General features: G+C 38.6%; 1 protein-coding gene across 16 annotated transcripts in view; it reads left to right on the top strand.

Annotated features, from left to right (window-relative positions):
* The window catches only part of TNRC6B (trinucleotide repeat containing adaptor 6B), a 133236-nt gene that overhangs the window by 96864 nt on the left and 14311 nt on the right, over positions 1-22061 (top strand). For 14 of the 16 annotated variants that reach the window (XM_079304661.1, XM_079304660.1, XM_079304659.1 and 11 more), the window contains 13 exons: positions 203-277; positions 1632-1677; positions 6126-6274; positions 9821-9946; positions 10994-11125; positions 11649-11750; positions 11966-12143; positions 12530-12664; positions 12859-13035; positions 17389-17535; positions 17775-17870; positions 20420-20644; positions 21095-21165. In XM_079304661.1, the coding sequence (XP_079160787.1) occupies positions 203-277; positions 1632-1677; positions 6126-6274; positions 9821-9946; positions 10994-11125; positions 11649-11750; positions 11966-12143; positions 12530-12664; positions 12859-13035; positions 17389-17535; positions 17775-17870; positions 20420-20644; positions 21095-21165 (1659 nt within the window). Of the gene's footprint in view, positions 1-202; positions 278-1631; positions 1678-6125; positions 6275-7462; positions 7634-9820; positions 9947-10993; positions 11126-11648; positions 11751-11965; positions 12144-12529; positions 12665-12858; positions 13036-17388; positions 17536-17774; positions 17871-20419; positions 20645-21094; positions 21166-22061 lie in introns of all 16 variants that reach the window. The other 2 variants (XM_079304658.1, XM_079304651.1) reach the window with 2 other exon arrangements.

The following is a 22061-nucleotide window of genomic DNA, read 5'->3' as shown; positions in this document are numbered from 1 at the left end:
TGTACAAGACACAGTATTGGGTAAATGTTTCCAAATAGGTAAATACTTAAGGTAATTTTTTTCAGGAGATTAATTTCTCTGATACCAGAATTTTCGTTTTAAACATACACATCTCAAGGATAATGGAGAATTTAAAGAATCAAGAAGTTTCTTAAAAATATTTTTCTTTTTTCTTTTTTTTTCCCCCTTTTTTTATTTTCAGTGTGCATTAAAAGGAGGAAATAGTGATTCATGGATGAACCCTTTATCCAAACAGTTTTCAAATATGGGCTTGCTAGTAAGTATTTTTTTTTTTTATTTGAAGGAAGTTAAACTTTGTTAAAAAAGCTGTAAGCTTTAAACAAGTCAAAAGATAAACTGTTTCACAGTTATTTATCTGCATCTGCTATGCTAGGATGTTGATTGTAAAGCCTGTAGTAGCTGGGTCAGAAGAGCTTCTCAAAAAAATTAAATCTACTTTAATACTAATAAAATGCTAATAAAAGTGACACTACTTTTCCCAAATCTACTTAGATTCCCAAAGTTACTTTATGATAGCTCCTGCTCTGAGGTTGCAGTTTCCTTTCAAGTAATAGATTTGGGAGGAGGATGTGTTTTTTCTTACTTTGTTTGTTTGTTTTGGGGCAAGGGGGTTTTGATGTGGGTTGTTTTTTGTTACTTTGTTTTTGGGTTTGGGTTTTTTTAAGTTTTATTTTCATAACATGCTGTTTAGAGTACTCAAGCTAGAGGCTGCTGCCTGTATTGTCAGACATCTGTGATAAGTCCAAGGTATTCATTCTGAATCTCAGCCACCTATCAGAAAAGAAGATTTACAGCTCTGTGTCTTGGCTGAATTTACATTTGAAGAACAGCAGGGTCTTTTTAGGAAAAAAAAAAAAAAAAAGGGTTTATTATGAATCCATAAGTAAAGATTGTTTGGTAGAATGAATAAATAAATATCGCATAATTGAGAAAAAAACAAAGCTGTAGGGAAGTACTTAAAAAATAATTATATGTAAGTTTTTAGGAACTTCTGACAAATTGTAAAATATTTTGCTGAATATTGTGCCAGTTATCATCCTGTGAAGCAGGAATACTATGTAATGCTGGCTAGCAGAAGATAACAATACCAAGTTTGTGTGAGAAGTCCAGGGCTACACTAGCTGACACTGGCATGCTTTAGGATTAATTTGCAATGTCTTTTGGCTGGGAGCTCTAATTCAGTTTACTAGGCAGTAGATGCTTCTGAAAGCTGTGGGAACACCCTGTCCCAGACTGCCAACTGAGGAATCCTGTGGCAGCACATTTCAAGATTTGATGTCATGACAGGTCATGAGGATGAGCATTTTGGCCACTGTTTTCAGTGTTTTGTCACTCCACCACTGGAACACGAGGCCAGAGGTTCATTTATGGAGCAGTTCTGTGTCCATCTTTCTCTGTTGGTGCTTTTGTGTGTCTGGTTTCATAAGGGTAAACGTGCCACACAGCATTAGGGGGGTGAGGCAAGGTGTGTCCAGGGTGATAGCAGAAACCCTTGTGTTCAGTTTTCGTTGTCACAAGAATGTTCTTCCTGCATTCCACCTTTCTGAAATATTTCTCAGCATTGAATAGAAGTCAGAATTGAACTGTGTTTGGTTTTTTTTCTCCCCCAGAGTCAAACTGACGACATTCCAGGCAGTAAGATGGACTTGTCTGTAGGTGCGTATGTTTTAATTTCAGTGCATTTGAGATGTGAGATCATGTGGAGTATTTTTATGAGGATGACATGCTGTACTCTGTGGAAGGGTTTGATCCTCAGTTTTAGCACTCCTCATAATATAAGAGTAGAGTAAAAAGCATCTTCTGTCTCATCTGTAAGCTTTGGATTCTCGTGTGCAAGATTGGAATGTATACCTGTACAGAGCAGAGCTATAACTTGGGACAGAGACATCTTTTTAATACTGTTTTAATATTTATGTTTGTATTCCTTGTTACTGTTTCAAGAAAGTGAAAACCTTTTTCATTTGGTGGAAGAGTACTATTTTCCCTCCTGCCAGTAGGACATCCCATTTACTACAGCTTCCTGTAGGTGATGTGAGGGGGAAAAAAAATTTCTATCATTGATTTCTTCAGTTCCGTACTTCAGGCTATTGCAAATTTATTTTCAGTAGATTTTATGTTCTGGATAGCTTCACTACAATTGCTATACAGCTTAAGTATGATGGGCTGTGTGGTACCAAATGTAGAGCTGTGGTTATCAAAACTTGAATCTACCAGGCCTGGGTTTGGTGTTCTAATACAGTCCAGCCAGATGCAGTGTCTCTCAACTTAGAATCCATTGCATTCTTAAATTTCTATCACACTTCATAGAGGATTCAGTTGTTCATTTTTCCTAAAATTGCTGTTTTCCTCTGAAGTAGCTAAGGATCTAAGTAAGAGGTGATAAAAATGTTTATTTTTATGGTACAGTTCAGTTCTGTGCAAGGCAACAATTTTTTGATCTCTCCAGTTCGGCCTCATGGATCCTCTCTGGAATTCAGGCTCTGATTTTACTATGCTTCTCTAAAGAATGTCTAGGTGTAGATCAGTATTCTTCATGGGTGTTCAGTTCTCACCTGCCTTCAGATGCTGCTGGTAATAAACAGATCTAAGCATGTACAAATGAAGAGGATGGTACCCTGGATTATGTTGATTATGGCTCTCTTAGTTCTTTGTAGGATCTTTTTGAACTTTCAAGGACCTTAAGGACATCAGGGCTTCTGAGGACACGTGACTGCCGCTCAGAATATCCCGTGAAAGGATGCAAAAAGGCTGCATCTTTTATCTTGATCTGTTGCACTTCTTTAACTTTAGTGTGCCCATTAATGGTGGCATCCTGTGATCTTAGGCGGAGCCATTTATTAGGGCTTGTATTCTGTTTCAAAGACTGAGAATGTAACAGATCTTTGTAGGCTTTTCTGTTACTTCTGTGTTTAGCAGTTTTGCATTTGTTGCTTGTGACATTTGATTGTGGAAAGATGTAAGTTGTTTTGCCCAGCCCAGGTCAACTGCTGACTTGTAAAAGTTGGACTTACTTATGAGGTAGGGTAGGCTTGTTCTTCAACTGGTTTTCACTCAAAATTCCAGCATACCATGTTCTTCTGACAGATAAATGCCAACATGATGTGTTCTAGTTTATGGATAAATGTGTGCTTGTGCACATATGTCAAAGGAAACTTTGGCTGTGGTATGCTTGGAGCACCTTGGCTCTGATCATCATGCCCTGTCAGTAATTCTTACTATATTGGTATTAGTCCTCTTGTTTGAACAGTGTGTTCCCTTTATTTCAATTGCTAGAGTAATACTTTTATTTATTGACAAAGACAGAAAAGAGATGGATTGATAACATCTGAGGCAGATGTACTTCTTTTCTTCTTCTATCAAATCTCTTTAATGGATAGCTTGTCTTTTCCCCATTGAAATATCTCCTATTCTGTAAGGTACAAAGTTTGCTGCAGTCAAGTAGCTTGTCAGAACCACTTAGTGTTTTGTATTTTCTTTTTCCCTATTTGACAATCACCTTTTTTTTTTTAATGTATTAGTTAAAATTTCTGCAAATCAGAGAACTCTCAAATCGCCTCTAAATACTGAGAAATTATTTTAAAATTTCTATTTACTCAAATGTAATTTGTGCAGCTGGCTATTGTAAATATGTTACAAAGCTGTAACCTATGTAGCATTCAGATGAAATAAATATCTAAGTGCATGTGATTGCTTGGATGATGTAAATTTATGGTAAAGGTATAAAATCTGTATGGTTTCTCCATTTGGGTTACCCTACTGAGTGTATCTGTTTTCACCATGTTGCATCTCTTGGTGAATGTTTTGGGTAACTTTGCTCAGTAGCAGTTTGTGTCTCCTACCTCCTAATGCAGGATCACATTACATAATTCTGTATGGAATTCAGTTTTCTATTTCTTTAAACTCTGTGCATGTGGTGGGGGAGATGTATTTAATAGAAGTTTTTTCCCCCACACTAGGGAGTGAATGTCCTCTTCCAAATCCCTGCTCGATTTTGCATTTTTCAGTGTTTTTCTCAACTCTTAATAGTGGGGAAAAAATCCAAGAACTGCTAGGGTCTTTTTTATTAAGAGGGTTTAACGTGTAACCTGTTCAGGGCTTTATATTTATTCATACACAAGTGGTTTTGCCTACTGTAGAGGTTAATTCAAACTTCTCACATTTTGACAGTTGTCTGTACTGCATAAGGTAAAGCTGTTCTTTAGCCCTCTGTATTATTTATAGCTTTAGTTGACCAGTTCAAAAGACAAGACTCACACGACACCTTTCAAGGTTGCATTAGAATTTCCTGTGAATGGGATTAAGGAATGCAATCATCTCTCTCAGTGAGGCCTTGTTTGTACTGAAGTTTGAGCAGCTGCCTCAGCACTAAGTGACATGCAAATCTGTGCTTCAAGCCTTCAGAGGTGCTCTTTTAGCACTCTGTGTATTTTACAAGGCATCATTCAGTAATGTTTGAGGAGCTGATTGGATCATCAGGATAACCAGAGGCACAGAAGGGTGTTTCTGTGGCTTAGTCATCTTGTGTTGGCATTGACCCAGTTTCATTTCAGACAGTGATGCAACTATGCCTCGCTTTCAGTTTCTTTTCAAGCAACTAATGGCCAGGGCTTCCTGTGTGGAATTAGAGCACATGAGCCTTTTAGTAGCACATTGTGTGCAGTGGTTTGATGTAGCTATTGACAGCACTCAGCTGTGGGTGACACTTGGTGACTGCTTTTGCAGAGCCAGTTGTAGCTTTCAGGATATGTTAAGAAAGGGATCAGAGAATCACAAGCTCATCCAGGTCAGTATGACTCCAGTTAAAAGCTAAGATACGTAGGTTATTTGTCAAGTGGTTTGTGATAAATGATGTTCAAGGCATCTGAGGGGATGAAGCTGGATAAGCTTTGAAAGCTGTGCACTAAGAAAAACCCATGCAATTAGTGGTCAGTTTCATAGCTTCTTGACAGTAGCATAGCTGTGAATATTAATAGATTTGGATTAGGCATTAAGAAGAGATGCTGGATTTGTGAACTTTTTTCAAGGAGTGCTGTCTTGAAGGTGTTCAAGTGATTAGCTGTCTGCTCTGATTAAAGGTTTAGTGTTGTGTCAGTGGTAGGGTAGGTTATCTATCACCAACTTCCTTTGGAAAAGTCACAGATTTTCTTCTTAATTGTGCTAACGTGTTTTTAAAACAGTTCTTGGAAAAACCATCTGTGCTACTAACTAAAGAGTATTCTTTAAAACTAAAAATACCAGTAAAGCTCATTTCTATCACATCCATATTTTAAATTGAAGATGTTTTCCATCTACTCCAACATATCAATATGCATCTGATAGCTTACAGCTGCCACATATGACCCAAAAAATTCTTACTTGGCAACAGTTCAGTGTGTAAGGTAGAGAAAGTTCCAGTCAGTTCTTCAGCTGTTGATAAAGCTTTTAGAAAAAGTTCATGTCTTGTTGCCTGTGTATCTTTCAGTTTGGTCATCTGTTATTGACATCTCATACTCCACCAGGTTACTGACTAAATAGTGGCAAGAGACTTTAAGGGGGTATTTCAGAAATGTGTTACTGGTTGTGTTTTCGTGTACAGGCTGAGGGAGATTGCTGGTCTGAAGTTACAATATACCAGTTGATGTCTTGTGTTCAGGAGTTAAGTTCATGTGACTGTAGGAGAATTTTGACCAAACTGTGTGCATGTGACCAAATTTTTAAAATTATCTCAAAGAATTTCTCAGTAGTGACTAAGTAGGATACATGGAGAACTTAAATAGTGGTCTTCCTACATACTGAACCCCAAAAACTAACAGTGCAGGTTTTGGGAGACATAGAGAACTAGGTATTAATTAACATAATTAGATAAAAAGTGTATGTTTATATCTGTACATAAATTGTGAGAAATACTTCACATTAAAGTCTGTAAAGTAAATGGGCATGTTCAGTGTTAAATGGAACTTCCTACATTAATTTTTCAACACTTTTAATACCAACTGTGGCTATGCTAAATTATAAGACAGATGTAATTTATACCCTGATCTTAGAGATTATTTCTTTGACTGTGAACCTGCTGTCATGAAACATGGTAGAGATTATTTGCACTAATTTCTTTTTTTTTTTTACAGGTGGTCTCCCAGATAAGAAGTTTGAGGTAGATAAACGAGCCGTGAATCTCGGGGATTTTAATGACATGATGAGAAAGGATCGATCTGGGTTCCGTCCACCTAATTCCAAAGACATGGGAACCACAGACAGTGGGCCTTATTTTGAGAAGGTGAGAGAAATATCTTTAGATAAATTAATATCAAGCTCTATGTTCATGATCCCAGTTTCTATCCTAGCTTTCCGCAGGTGCTAAAAATTGAATAACCCTGAATGAGCTCAGTAGTAAAAGGTGTGAGGTAGTTTTATTGGTAGAATGAATTTGTGTATGAAACAAGAGTCAGGTGTGCATAGACAAACTAAACTGGGGAGAGTGAGGCTTTTTATTCTAGAATAGACTGTTTTTGATGTAGACAGAAATTTCTTTCTCTTTTCTTGGAAGGGTAAACTACCAGTAGCAATGAAATTCATTATAGGTTTCATCATGATCTTTTGGCTACTAACTACAGTCATCTACTGTAAAAAAAAAAAAAAAAAAAAAAAAAAAAAGGTTGACATCTAAGTAAATATAAGTAATCAGTCTTCTGAATTTTTTTTCTTATTTTGTGTCTGGCATTTATTGGAAACACCCTTTCTAAATTCCACAACCCTTTACGCTGTATGTCCATGTCCTGTAAGCCTCTGTATGACATCTGTTTCTCTGTGGCATCTGTTGTGTGTTATGGTAGTGTTTCTTTCATATTCTTGCCTATTTTAAACAGAAGCTTTCACTGTTATTATCAAATATTAATTGCTTCACATTATGAATTGGAGAGTGTCCAATAGATTCAGAATGCTCTAGGGCTGTTTTGGGTTTTTTTTAGATACAGTTTATCACATGTAAAATGGAAAACAAATTTGGTTTAAAAATTCTGAAGGCGTGTTAACTGTCTAGGAATTTTTTAACTCCTCCATTTTGATATCATGAGTCAAAAAGCAGTTTTGTCAACTCCCTCTGGTGGCATAATTAATAAATACCATGAGCAAAGCTCATGTGTTTCCTAACAAATTATGCTTGTAGGTGTGTGCTAACCTTAGGAATTCATTCAAGATTTGTTTGCCTCTGTAGTGGTAATAGCCACTATCAGAAACTAATTTCATGAAAGTTCAAAATGTATTTTTAAAAAGAAAACTTAAAGATTATCTCCTTGGACCAAAATCTTAATTGTCAAGCGATCGTTTGAATCAGAAGTTTTGTCCTTGTAACTGCTATTACAAATTAACTTTGCTTCTTCCTAGTCACTCACCATCCCTCTTTCTCTCCTCTTGCATTCTGTTGCTTCACTAACCAACTCCTGCTGTTGGCTAACTGCTGCTTCAGCTGACTTTGCCTTTCTCCAATCAAGATGGGTGCCTTGGGGATGAGGCTCCCTGCTCTCCCTTCTCCCCTTCTCCCAGCTACAAGCTGTCTCCCTCTGGTTCCACACTATCCAACGTCGGCCTTGGGGCAATCGGCTCAGGGCTCAGTCCCCAAAACTTCGCTGCTAGACAAGTAAGCAGGCCAACTTATGAGATGCATTGTTATAAGGCTGCAACCTGGGCTTAATCCTGCTTAGTTGGTTGCTTGCATTTGTTCTTCTGCTGAATAGATTAAAATTGTTAATGGAAGTTTCAGCTGTCTCAGGCAATTGAGAATCAGTACACTTTGGATCCTAGCATCAGAACATATTGTCTGGTTTTGTTGGTCTCTTCCTAAATGATAGTGCAGCAGCAGGTAGATGTGCTTTTCAAAAGTTGTGAAGTTAGTGGTATATTGGCTTAAAGCCCAGTTCAAGGCTGTTGATTTGCCTCATCAAACCCAATACTGATTTTTTTTCAGACTCTACTCAAAGATGTTGTATGTAGAAATGTGCCTGTAAAAAGTTGCAGTGATTTAGCATTGTGCCTGTTCCCTTCTCCCTTCCTCAAATCAATCAAGGATTGATTTAGTAGCCTTTAAAAATTCTTCAAGTAGCAGTATTTTTGTGTAAAGGGAAATAGTGGGGAAGGAGTTAAGTGATTAACTGCAATTTGGAAGAATTTCTGGCTATTATGTTTTGCATTATTCTAGAAGAAAATATTTTAGGAATACTAGGAAATGAAAGAATAGTACCTAATTATTGCAGCTGGTCTAACTTATGTAGTCATATGCTAACATGATGGTGTTTCTTTGTGTTGTCTTTCTGTTTCTATGTGACACAGTGTTGAACATCAGATTAAGTCCAAAATTTACAGACATGTTACTGATCTCAGTGTACAGAACTCTACAGAGTTACAGAGGAGGCTGAAAGTGTAACTGCTGCTTCAGGGTCTTCGAAAAATTTTAATGTATGGTTGACTCCAGCCAGCTGTTTTCAGAATAAAACCTCTTGTCTTTTGAGATTTTTTTTTTTTTCTTCCTGCATGCTTAGGAGCTGCTTCTGAAAAAGAAGATAATTTAAGGTGGAGGGTTATGCAGGTGAATGAGGCAGTGCCAGTGTAGAAGCAGGAGGAGAGACTTGTCTTTGAGCAAAAGGATAGCAGAGGATGTACAGTATTAATGGTGGGAGTACTATGCACAGCATTCTAATAGGGTTTATGAAATCCTGGTATGTAAGGCAAGGAAAGGTTTTGGTGAAGGCTTGCACAATCTCAGTTTGGAAGAATGATGGACTTAGATGGGGTGCAGCAATGCTGGCATGGACAGGTAGAATGGGGAATGATGGCTGAGGAGTGCAAAATGCACTCTTTAGAACCCCAGGTATCTGTGGGTCACAGACATCCTGATGGACAGCAGGAGATGGGAAATTCTGAGTGTCTTGGGACTGAAATTCATGGCACATAAGGATGATTTGCAGTCTGAACTTCAGCTTTTAGAAGCAAGACAGTGTAGCTGTCTTAGTGTAGGAGACTGTTGATAACATTTCTTGTTGCTTTTTTTGAAAAATGGTAACAAAAGCATCTACTTGAGAGACTGAAATCGTGAAATATAATCACAAATTTTCTTTGGTCTTTTTCATGCATTAGGGTTTATTATGGAAGTTGTTTATATATCAGTAAATATTTCCCATTAAAAAACAGTAAGTATTCTTGTGTTAAAAAATAAATCACTGAAAAAAGAAAAACCACTCAATTCTTACTCTCATTTGAAAATTTTATTCAAATTTAGTGGGAGAAAAGGAGAAGGAAAATATCCAAATCCAGAATATTTTAAGTTTTCATGGCAAAAGAATTTTACAATACAAATTTCAGTTAATGAAAGGCCTGCAAAGAAAATAATACCTTTGTGAGTGGTATCTCAGCAACCTACTGAGGAAAAGTACCTGTCTTCTCTGAAAGGAGGGACCAGAATTCTTGTTGAAACAACCTTGCCATACTTTTAAGTCAATGGAATGGAGTTTTTAGTTTGTTGTTTTGCTCCGAGTTTCCATTTCCCAGTACATAAAGTGCAAAATATTAAAGTGTTAGATTTGTCATGTTTTGAAGTAAGTAGATGGGCATGACACTTCAGTGATAGAGGAGAAACTACCTGCATCTCAAAAATGTAGTACAGTGGTTTTAACCCAGGTAAAATATTATTGATTTTAGCCAAATGTTTGTCATTTTAAGGGAACTCTGTTTAAGTCAGTAACTTATCTCATTGTTACTGATCTATAGTTATTAGCATAGAAATCCATTATCCTGCAAGATTCATCTTCTCACTACTGCTTTAATTTTATAGGGTGGCAATCATGGTTTGTTTGGAAACAGCACAGCACAATCGAGGGGCATGCACACACCAGTGCAGCCACTAAATCCTTCCCCCAATATCCGGGCGCAAGTGCCTCCCCAATTCCTTTCTCCCCAGGTAAGGAATTTATGGCAACTGATTACTTGTAAAAGTAGAGCTGCAGCCTTCAGAGCACGTCATTGAGGTCACTGATACACCTATCTTAGTCTCAACTTGATATTAAGAAATGGGAAAGTTAACTAAGGTAAAACCATTGAAGTTCATAGTTAAAGTACTTCAACCTCAGTGCAGAAGCATTAGCATTCTATCTTATTCCAAGGCAGTTGATGGTAAATGCTCACTACCAATATTTTTAAACCTCAAAAGTGGATTTGGGAGTCCTATGTCTTATATAGGCTTTTGCAAAGTATTTTGAAAAGAACAAATAAACGTGAAAGCTTAAAGTGTTTCTGAAGTGTGACAGGTTGCTGAATTTTTTAAGTAGTCTTGTCGTGTGCTTCCTGTCCTCCCCCAAAAGAGAGGTTTGATGAAGGGACTATGTGTTACATTTACATTGCAGAGCTTTATCTTAAGACCTCAGGGTCTCCAAGTGTACAAGTTTACCTTTTGCTTTGGCCTTGGTGAATAATTCTTGAGATTCTCTTGAACTGTATTTGTGTAATTCTCCAATAATGCAGGGAGAAATGGGGGGATTCTTCTCCTCCTACTCCTGTCTTTTACTATACCTTATTCAATGTTCAAAGAGATTAACTCTTCCTGTGAGGCACTGTTTCTTTGCTCCAGTGACTGAATGCCTTTCTTTTCCCTTGTCAAGCAGTACGTTTTTAATGTGATAGTGCAGTACTGTGATTACTGGTTAGCTGCATATATATCAGCATTTAAATTTAGTGCAGTCTCCAGCACCTGATTGGTTGGGGGAGGAACCTTTGTGTGTGTGTCTGCATCTGCACATGTAGTACTGTATGCTGTCAATCAAGTGAGGTATTCACTCTGCCCAAGTTATAGATTGTGCATGTTTAAATGTGATGTGTTAATAAATCTGTAATGTCTTTCCTAGAACACCATTGAAAATTGGTGTCATACTTGTTCCTTTATGGAAATACTTGTACTTCATCTTTTCCTTGTAGCAGTGTGTTCAGAATATGTTAACTGGTTTCCATGCAGGTTTCGGCCTCCATGCTCAAACAGTTTCCCAACAGTGGCTTGAATCCTGGTCTTTTCAATATGGGCCCCCAGCTTTCTCCACAACAGATTGCCATGCTGAGCCAGCTTCCACAGATTCCCCAGTTTCAATTAGTAAGTAGCTAGTAATCTTGTGAGACAAGACTATTTGCAAATTGTCTGCTGAAAGAGTTTGCTTTTTATGCTTATTCTAATTCTGTTTTGTTTTACTGGTGTTATTTTGTGCAAGTATATTCTCTTTGCTATATAGGGAAGTCCTGCTAGAAGGCAGCAGATAAACCAAATAGGCCCATATTATTTTGGATTATAGTGGGTTAGTAATGACTCTAAGCTATGTTTTTTGTACAGAAAGCAGTTGCTTGATTTTTAATCAAGTTTTCTTCAGATTTGCAGTCATAGTGATAGTAATAAAGCAGGCAAGAGTAATTCTGTTGCACGATGTTAAATTGAAGACATTTAACATTTAAGTGAAGGATGTGGCATTCTTCTAATGCATTCATTTTACTTGAGTGAGTAGAATGAGAAACAGTTTACCTGGGTTCTGAGCAAAGCGCTTGCTAGTGAATAGCTCCTGGCAATTATATTTCACTTGATGAACTCTGTATTTTCACTCTTCCCACCCCCACTTATCTTGTAGGCTTGTCAGCTCCTCCTTCAGCAGCAACAGCAGCAGCAGCAACAGCTGTTACAGAGCCAGAGAAAGTTATCTCAAGCTGTGCGACAACAGCAGGAGCAACAGGTGTGTGGCACTGTTTTTGTCAATCATATGAAATGTGCTGGGGAAATGCAGTCTGCAGTAGAGATGGTGCTGGCTTCAGTAACATCATCTGCTCTCTTCACATAGCACTTTATGGAGAGCAGGGTCTTTTGCATCTCTTCTAATTCACTGTTCTTTGCTTACTGGAATATGTTAGAGTAGACCATAGATGAAGCGCTTTTTTCTTCCATTTGCAGATTGCTCGTATGGTGAGTGCCCTCCAGCAGCAGCAGCAGAGGCAGCCTGGCATGAAGCATTCACCATCCCACCCTGTTGGGCCTAAGCCACATTTAGACAGCATGGTACCCAATCCTTTGAATGTGGGTCTCTCAGATTTACAGACCAAAGGGCAGATACCTGGATACGGTTCAGGTGGTAAGTGCTCTGGGGAAGAGGTTTGGTGCATTGCCTGTAGCTTCCTTATTGTTAATATGGTAATTGTGTTTTAGTCACTTATGTGTGGGTCCAAAAATTGGTGATTTATGTATAAGCATTAGAGTAAGGTTATGGCAAGTATCAGCTTTGAATTAAATTGCATTATTTCCCATTACATGAGAAAAGGCAAATCTAAGAATAAAGTATATCATGGCATACTGACCTAACACACTTATTTAGAAGATGCCCCTTGAACATACCCTTTGCTGTTGTTGATTTTTTTTTTTTCCCCCATCTTTTTCTTATAATTGCAATTACTCTCTGTTAAAAAATGCTTTAAAAAAACCCAGAACATGACAATGGAGTTTTGTTTGTTTGTTTCACAGGCTTTGGCTCAAGTGGCATGGATTATGGCATGGTGGGAGGGAAAGAGGCTGGAACAGAATCCCGCTTTAAGCAGTGGACTATGATGGAAGGGCTGCCCTCTGTGGCTTCACAAGATGCCAATATGCACAAAAATGGTGAGAAGGGGAGTTTTGGGAATGCCAAAATTGATCTCATGATCTCATAGGATCATCTTGCCAGAGGTGAAATATTTCAGATGAAACTGTCTTGCCTCTCCAGTATGCATCTTAAATATTTTTTGTGTTAATATATCATACTCTTGAAGACCTCAACCTTTGCCAGGTGTGAATGTATGTTTTTAATGCTGCAGGTGCAATAGTGCCCCCTGGAAAGGCTCGTGGAGGATCGCCCTACAACCAGTTTGACATAATCCAGGGCGACCCACTCAGCAGCCATGCAGGCCCTGCTGGTGATAGTTGGTTACCTGCCAAATCTCCACCAACAAACAAGATTGGAAGTAAATCCAGCAATGCCAGCTGGCCTCCAGGTATTACATAAGGGCAAGGGTCATGCCCTTGCTTTGGGACAGATGTGCTGAACCTTTCCTTATCATACTTATTTAAATAACCATTGCAAAGAAAATATTTGCGGGGCTTGGCCTATCTTGGTTTTGAAATCTCTTCCGCATTAAGGTAGAACATAAATGTTGAATTTGCAGTAAAAAGTGCTGGCCTAAATATGAACTAACTGCTGGATTGCCTGAGTAATGTTTGGTTTTTATTAGGTGAACTCCTATCTTCTGTGGTTTTGTGACTTTGCATTTACAGAAATTTTCATAAAAACATTTGTTCGTGTAATACACAGCACCATCTCCCTTCTTTTGTACTGATTGCTTATTTGTACTGTATTAGGCTGACACAGTCTAAAAATTATTGATAGTGTGAAATCAGAAAAAGATATGAAGTAGGGTGGTTTTGTGATGGTGGGAACACCACACTGTTGTGGTCCACCTTTGTTCATGTCACATAGAAGGTAGCAGAGTGTTGCAATGTTGTGATAAGAAGTCACTTGCTTTTGGGATGGCAGGCTGATGCACATTTTTTAATTTTCTATTTTCACTGGCAGAATTTCATGTTTCTGCTAGACAGCTCTCTAGGAAAAGTACATACATATTTGAATGCACACAATTTTCTATATAAAACTTTCATTTAAACAGAGTGGTCCTTGAAGTTGCAGCAGTTAATCACCAATGCTCTTCAGCAAATAGTGGGTGCTTTGTTCTGGAAGACAGTTGCATTCCAGGAAAACATTACTAACGTCAAACCCTCTGTTGTGTATCCCCATAAGCACAAAAAAGTAAAAGTCCAGGTACATCTCTTGGGTAAAGCACGGTAGCACAGACCTTGCATCAGAAAACCTAGGAATCTGTGTGACAGATACAACTGCAGGAAATCTAGAAAATGTAGTAAATATTTTTGAGGGAAGCCCTCAGTGTCTAACTCCAGCAAAAAAGCATCTTCTGATGAGCTAACAGAGCTAAAAAATCAGTTATCTCCAAAACATCTGCACATCCACAAATTTTCATGCTGCTCACTGCATTCTCTACAGGTCTATTTGTGTTACACTTCTGTCAACCTGGTTGTTAAGTATGGAGCTTTTTGGAGTGGAGTTGCTGTTCATAATGCCAGAAACTCCCAAAATGTAGTCTTTTACCAGATCTCACTCACAGACTCATTGTTGCTGAGCTTGTTTCCTCAGTCACCATTCCCCTGTATTACATTGAGAAACACAGTACTGCTAGGAATATTACAAGACACACATGAGAATCAGCTCTGCCATGTTTCCAAGTTTTGGAGCAGCCACTGGCTTTGGCAAGGTTCTTGGTGCCAGAACTGTTAGAAGCTGGATAGCTGCTCTCCACCCCTTGTTGCTATCTTAGAGCTTCCCTAATGATATCTGTAGTCCCTTTGTCAGTGATAAGTAAAGTTTTTTTGTTGCTGACTCCCTCACCACTGTGAGAGATTGAGAGGATAACTGAAGTTCACAAATCCTGAACATAAAATTTCACTGAGATCTCAATGCCATCCCTCATGTCTTGTGTGACATTTATTTAGTTACTGCTGTATTGCTGTTCCTCCCTTATGAGACCCATAGGCTGCTGGGACAATAGCTATCAGCAACTTGAACTGTCTCACAGTCTAACTTAGGGACTTCATTAACAAGGAAATCTGAAATCATGATCTATCTTACCAACACAACACCCCTGATGAAGAATGAAGACCTAAAATGACTTTACACTCTAGGTCCTTCTCTGCAAGCTTGTAGATGAGGTCCACTGTCAGTTCCTGGCATGGAGATAAAATTCTTCCTCCCTGTGTTGGATAAAGAAGTTAACATTTTGTCAACAAAAATGAGTTTACAAGAGAAAACCTCTTGACATGGGTGCATTTTTTCCTTTAAATGAAAGCACTCAGCATTCACCCTGACTCCACCTTTCACATTTTCCTCCTAAATGCCATCTGCTGCAGAAATTCTATCATTCAAGAGAGCAGTATTGTTCAGCACAAAGATAAATGAAGTGGTGCCCAATCAAACTGATCTCACAGCTGGAGGTGAGAGCAAGTTTTGCTGCATTGGTGAGAGCTATATAGTTTGGTTTTGTTGCACAGACTTGCATACTTGGGTAATACTTAGACTGTAATTTTTCCATTCAAGATTTTGCTTCAAACAAATTGGCCTGGATGTGTCTGTCATGGTTTTCACAATAATCTTACATTTGAACTTTTTGAGAGGACCTGTCAAATGTCAGTAGAGAAATGCATTTTATGTCTTCTTTGCTGCCTGGAAATAAAAGAGCATGTCTGTAGACAGGAGCTGGTGAATGTGCATGAAAATAACTACCAGCCCTAAAGGACAGTTTGGAAATTTGTCAGTGTGCTGAAGTTCAAGGAAATGCTTTTCCAGACCAGCGTTACATTGATGAGGGAATGTGATGGTAAATAGTAATATCCCTGATCCTTGGAGCCTTGTTTGTATATTTATCTTTTTATTAGGGCCTTCTATTCACTTAATTTTTAGTCTCATCAATTCTCAGAATCTTTAAAGATGGAAGATTTGGGCTTCCTTTTTTTTTTTTTAATCTCCAAGCAAGTTCTAATTTCCAGGTGTTCATAGATTGTCTCAGAACAGAAAAGATATTTTGAGTAGACCCAAGAGCTGTGTTGCTTCTTCCTTAACAAATGGGAAGTCCTGCTTGTCAGGGGATGGCAGTATTTTGGTAGTAGCTGAGCAGAGTCCTTCCGTGATGCAGTGCTGATTGCTCAGAGTGTCAAAGTCTTGATACCTGGATTATTTTGTTGAGTTACTAAAGACTGGGAGATGTAACTGATGTTTATAAAATCGTAAAGGCAGTGAACAAGAAAAATGCAGAATTGTTATTCTGTGACTTTTGCAATGCTAGAACCATGGTGCAAATACTAGAATTAAAAGGATATAAATTTTTAATAGATGTGAGATTTTTTCTATCAGGAGTGGTGAGCTTTTGTGTTGTGTTGCTTTCACAGCTTCTTGAGACAGATGGTGCTAGCCAGTTGTGGATAAAATTATGGAAAAACAGTTTCACAACCTGGTGCCAGCAGGTAGTGGGTATTTCTGCCATCTTAAGTTAAGACAGCTGTGGCTACTGGGGGAGTGTGAGGCCAGTAGGCCACAGATAGTGGCCAGGTTTGTGTTCTGTCCTTTAGTGGTATTTCTCCTACTGCTGTTGGCAAAATGCTGGACTAGATGGACCATAGTTCTGACTGTGGGGCATTTCTTTTGTCGTCTTCAGATTCTCCTGTGCATTATCATAGTCTAATACTAATACTGCCCTTGCTGTGGCAATCGTTTGAACCAGTAGTATCATATTCTGTGTTTATCTGTGAAAGTCATAGTCTTGACTGTAATTCTTCATTACAAAGGTGACTGAAATGAACCCTTCCTGCCAGATTCATCCGACATTGCTTCACTCTACAGAGTGCATCTGGAATCCCCCTTTTAATAATGGATCTTTAATTGCACTCAAATAATCTATTATGAATTATTTCAGAAATTAAGGTTGGGAATTTTGTATCCTGGACTTGTATCTGCAAGGGATGAATCTGCCACTCTTGTACTCTTTTCACATAAACAGTCACATAGTATATGAAGCTTCTTTGTTTGTCAGTTTTACTTTTGCACCACTGCTTCCAGAACTGACCACAACACTTTATTCATTGAAGGACCCAAGTTACTGATCTTTCTTACAGTAACTGGAGACTTTGTATGTTCATACTTAATATATTTCATCCTCTTGTATTAAAATTCTGGCATGCCTGGAGTCTAGCATGGTAAATATATCCCATCTCATTGTAAAGCATGAAGAATGTCAATGAGTATATACATTACTTTTACCAGAAGGCATCTCACCTCAGTACTGATAGGTAATGTATAAAGTGTGTGTGTACTTACAGTGTGATGTGTCAAATGTGTTTCCAAACTCCTAAGGTAGGTAGCCTTTCCTTGATAAAGCTTCTGTACACACACAATGTATCTACAGAGTCTAATCTTACAGATCTTGTATGGAATTCATTAAAACTGTTGAAACCTCATCTGAATGTAGCAAAGCAGAAGCACTTAAAAGAATACTGGATGCCCATGTACCATATTTTTTGTAGTGTAGACTTGTGTTCGCATGACACCAGAGCTACTGCTGTGGGAGGACCTGTGAAATAGATTGCAATTCTAACATGTAGTCTTCTTTTTGCCCCAGAGGAACAGTGTAGAAGAGAATTGTTTACCTGCCTAAAATACCTTCAGCAATTACTTCTAGTAAATAACATTTCCCTGATTGCATCTAATTCCTTTTTCTCTCCTGCCCCAGAGTTCCAACCAGGAGTGCCATGGAAAGGTATACAAAACATTGACCCTGAATCTGATCCCTACGTGACCCCTGGAAGTGTGCTGGGGGGGACAGCCACATCTCCCATTGTAGATACTGACCACCAACTTTTGCGGGACAACACCACAGGTAAAACAGTGAACATCTGCTCTGTGATTATCAAAGTCGCTCTGACACTCACGATTGTGGCAGTGGCAGCAGACAAACCATCTGTGTTTTTCTGGGAAGGAAGCTGCACACCTTTGCACTGTGGCTGGGAGCACCTGAAAGCTTGGCATTGGTACAGTCATGGCTCTCTTGAGGTTTAATGCTGTTACAGAAACTCTGTGAACTTGGTTTCCTCTTTTTCTCTCTTTTCTCTTTGGTAGGGTCTAATTCTTCCCTCAACACCTCGCTGCCTTCACCTGGTGCCTGGCCCTACAGTGCCTCTGACAATTCCTTCACCAACGTTCATAGCACTTCAGGTATGCGGGCTTTGAAACTTACCCAGACAAAGCATTTTTCATTTTGCACTAGTTCATTGTTGTTCCACTTGGAGTATTTAGTCCATAGTGTGTAACAGTGACTTGGGAAGACCAACACCATAACTCTGAGCATGGCCCCCCTTCCTCTTCCCCCCACCCTTTATCTGCTGAGCATGACTCCATGTAGTATGGAATATCCCTTTGCACAGTTGGGGTCAGCTGCCCTGCCTGTGTTTTCTCCCAGCTTGTTGTGTGCCTCCATCCCTCCTGTTCATGGGAGGATGTGAGAAACAGAAAATGTCTTGATGCTGTGTAAGCACTTCTTGGCAATATAACTGAATCATCTGTATTATCCATGCTGTTCCCAGCAGAAATCCAAAACACAGCCCTATATGAAGAAAATTGACTCTACCCCAGCCAAAACCAGCATATTATGCAAGTTAAAAGAATAGAGTAGTAGGAAGCAGCAGGTGCAAATGGAAAGATAAAACAGTGCATGTACAATCTGATATTGATATGTCAGAATTTTTAAAATACAACCTGCTTGTGTATGTATTAGTAAATGATTTTATTTATTTTAACTTTAGGACATGGGAGTGCTGTGAAGAGATTGGTTTTGCCTTGCCTTTTATAGCACTTATCATTCCCTGAAATCTGGACAGTGAGGATATTTGGTCCTCTGGTTTTTAATGGTTGGCCTGTAAATATGAACTTAAGTATATGTCTCAGATCCTTCATAAGAAGCTTTCTGGTAAAAAACTGTTTGTGCACACCCTTCGCAGTAAAGCACTAGAAATATTTGCTCCAGATGAACCAATTGGATGTTAAGATTCTTGCAAATGTCAGAGTTTTTTCTTGAAGATGTCATTGTCTTGACAATTACTTAAAAATGAAGAATTTTTTATAAATAGAGGTGATGAACAGATCTGACAGCTACATCTGGCCTGAACTATTTTACGTTATACTGAATAAAAGTTGTGTTCAGGCATTACCTCAGAATCTTCAAATGTTTTGAAAATTCTCTTTAGTCCTTAAAAATTGAGTTACTGCCACCGATTTGTGAGCTGGTTTTGGTTTGAAGCAGTATATGCAGCATTCTAGTGACATAGAGGGTTGCTCTGTTATAGCCTGAGGAAATGAGTGGCATGTAGCAGCTTCTTGCCTTTGATTAATTTTTGTCTAGCACATAAAAAAGACCAAAGAGATAAAAAAAATATTGAAGTCAAATATTGTAGTCAAATTGAGAAAATTAGATCACTGCCACATGGCAGTTCCTGTTCATCTGCTAGACTAAAGTGTTGTACAGTCAGAGAACCAATCATCTGAACTGAGAATTTAGAATACACTTATCTGTAAAGCAGTCTAGTGAAAGCAGGTTTTTAAGCTCTTCCACATTTTCAAAGGTTAGTGCTTGAAACCTGCTTGCTACTGACCGTTTCTGCATCATGGAAATCTAGAGGTCTGGCTGAAAAATGAAGCATGCTTATACATGCTGAAAGCTTTATGGTCTTGGTTTCCAGATGTGTTATTTTATGGTGCCTTGGCATATCACAAATCCGTGTTTTTTTCACTTTGTTTCAAATTCCATGTGCCACCATCTGCTGGTGACTAAATTTAAATGCACTTATTTGCACACATGTATATGAGAGTTACAATTAAGACATAATGTCTGACACAGCCTTTTCCCTCAGATTGCCACTGCTGGTTCTCAGTGCAGAACAATGAGGAATTTTCAAGCAATTTTGGCTTTTGAAATGCCCCTTGGTGTCAACAGTTGTAGGAGAATTTGCAGTCTGCCTTTTTTTAAAGGTGGTTTAGGCAGAGCTTGCAAATATTCATGACCAATAGAGGTGTTTTGAGGAGCACTTTCATTTTTCTTTTATTGCATTTCTTTATAAAGAGGTTTTGAAATGTGGTAAAGATAGCCACTATAGGCTTTCTAATAGGCCCCTACCTGTTAGTAATACTTTCTAGCAAAAAAATATACTATGAAGATTGTCTAGAAGTCCCACCATCACCCAGCTAAGCAGCCTTCCTTATGTGGTGCTGCTGTGTCAACATTGTGTGAGGTTTGTGATTCACAGGAAAGTTTTGATCGTGTAGGGAAGACATCTTTAGGAGGCAACATTAGCTTAGTAGACCAAGAATGGTGAATACTCCTTTCAGTTCTCTGCAGATTTTTTTACTTGAAAAAGGTTCCATTTCATTAAAGGTCAGTAGTGCCCAAACTTTTAAGAAATTCCCAGGTTCTCAGATGAAACGTGTGGACGTAAAAGTTGCTGTTTATCTAATTAATGATGTAACATGCTGCAAACAGCTACATTATCATAAATGATCTAAGTATATTATTTTTGTCAGCATCTATAAAACAAGCAAAGATTAACTTACGTGTAGCATGGGGGGGGTTTTGGTATGATAAATTAACGATTGTATGATTCCGTGTTTTGTGCTTGTCTCTGATATAAATGCAGTCAAAAGACTTACTGTGATAGGACAGGTACTTAATCTCAGAAGTTTCTCTAATACATAAAATTTCTTTAATCTTCTAGCAAAATTCAGTGATTACAAATCAACATGGTCCCCAGATCCCATAGGACACAATCCCACTCATCTCTCCAACAAGATGTGGAAAAACCATATTTCCTCAAGGAACACTACAGGGCTGCCCCGCCCACCTCCTGGCCTGACCAACCCCAAACCATCATCTCCATGGAACAGCACAGCACCCCGATCGGTCAGGGGCTGGGGGGCACAGGAATCAAGGCTTGGCTCTGGTGAGAACTGCTAGCACACTGCTCAGACCTGAGCACTCTATGTTCTACAGCAGCAGTGGTTTGGAGGAAAGAAAGATGCACTTGTCTGGTGAAATGGAAATTTGCTGTCAGTAGTTGGGGTGGGTGGAGTGTGGAATCCCAGGTCCTGCTGCAGGGAATGAGTGAAGAAGGGCTGAGAGCTACCAGAGGAGAATACCTGCTACCTAGCGCCTTTTAAGACTACTAGATGCTTCCTGTGTGTGGGAAACTACTCAAAGACAAACTTTAGTAAAATGAACCTTGATGTGAACTGTGACGGAAGTTTTGGTTTTGCTTTCAGGACTGAAGATTAGATTTTCATGTTTTAACAGGGCTGGTAATGTTGTATTTTTCTGAAAGACCTAACTGTAAAGAAAGATGGTTTTTCTTTGCATCAAATCTGTCTTGATTGCTCTGTCTTATAATTTGCAGCATCTACTTGGAGTGATGGTGGCTCAGTTCGTCCTAGCTACTGGCTGGTTCTTCACAATCTCACTCCACAGGTATTTTCTGTGGTTGTTTCTGGGAACTTGATTGTTTTAGCAAGGATTTGTGAATTCTTGAGTTATTTCTTTTTGAGTAAAATCTGACAAATCAGATTTGCCAGCATATGGAATGTATTTCTACTAAATTGAGCTGCTGTCTGACTTGTTTTTCTACTGTAATCTTGTCAACTAATTTTAAGATGTTCAGATTTTGCTATGTGACTGTTTAAACATTTCTTTACTTAAGAGTTATCAAAAATAATTGAACAGAAAGATTTTTCTTAGAAAAGAGGATCAATTTCATTACTATAATGTGGAATGGTTTATAGCTGTTCTTTGGGATGTTGTCAGTAAGAAATTTGATGTAACTGCCAGTTTTCACTTTAGTGTTTCCATAGTGAAACCACAGAATTTTTCCAGGACTCCTGCCAAAACCAGTCTAGTTAGGTTGTTTCTGCAAGTATTCTCAAAGCTTGCTGCCATTCAGAATGAATTCCATGGAGATCCTGGTTTCAGCATTCCCAATTAGTCCTGTATTCAAGGGCTAGGAAAAGCCTATATTATTATCAGCAGCACTCTGAGGTCTAAACAGAGAGTCCCCTGTTTAGCAGGATTATTTACTGTACTTCTGCAGTCTACAGAAAAAGGTTGATGGTAAAGAAAGAGCCGAGGTCTCCATAAATCACCCAAAATGGCAAGCCATGCTCCTTATGTAGAAAACTGTTTACCTTGATGTGAAGGAAGAAGTGTGTGAGGAGAAAACACAGTTCTAAGTCTGGCTCGTGTAAAATAGTTTAATGCTGCTTTAGGAATTATTTAATAGAAGAAGAATGTATTTTGAAAGCATTTAAGTTAGTAGGAAAGAGAAATGGAATGTAGTTGTCTCATTATGGATTCTGTATTTATTGTGGATC

This window comes from Erithacus rubecula, assembly GCF_903797595.1.
Source record: "Erithacus rubecula genome assembly, chromosome: 4".
NCBI lineage: Eukaryota > Metazoa > Chordata > Aves > Passeriformes > Muscicapidae > Erithacus > Erithacus rubecula.
Note: the sequence above shows the minus strand (reverse complement) of the source record. Positions and strands in the feature narration are given on the sequence as shown.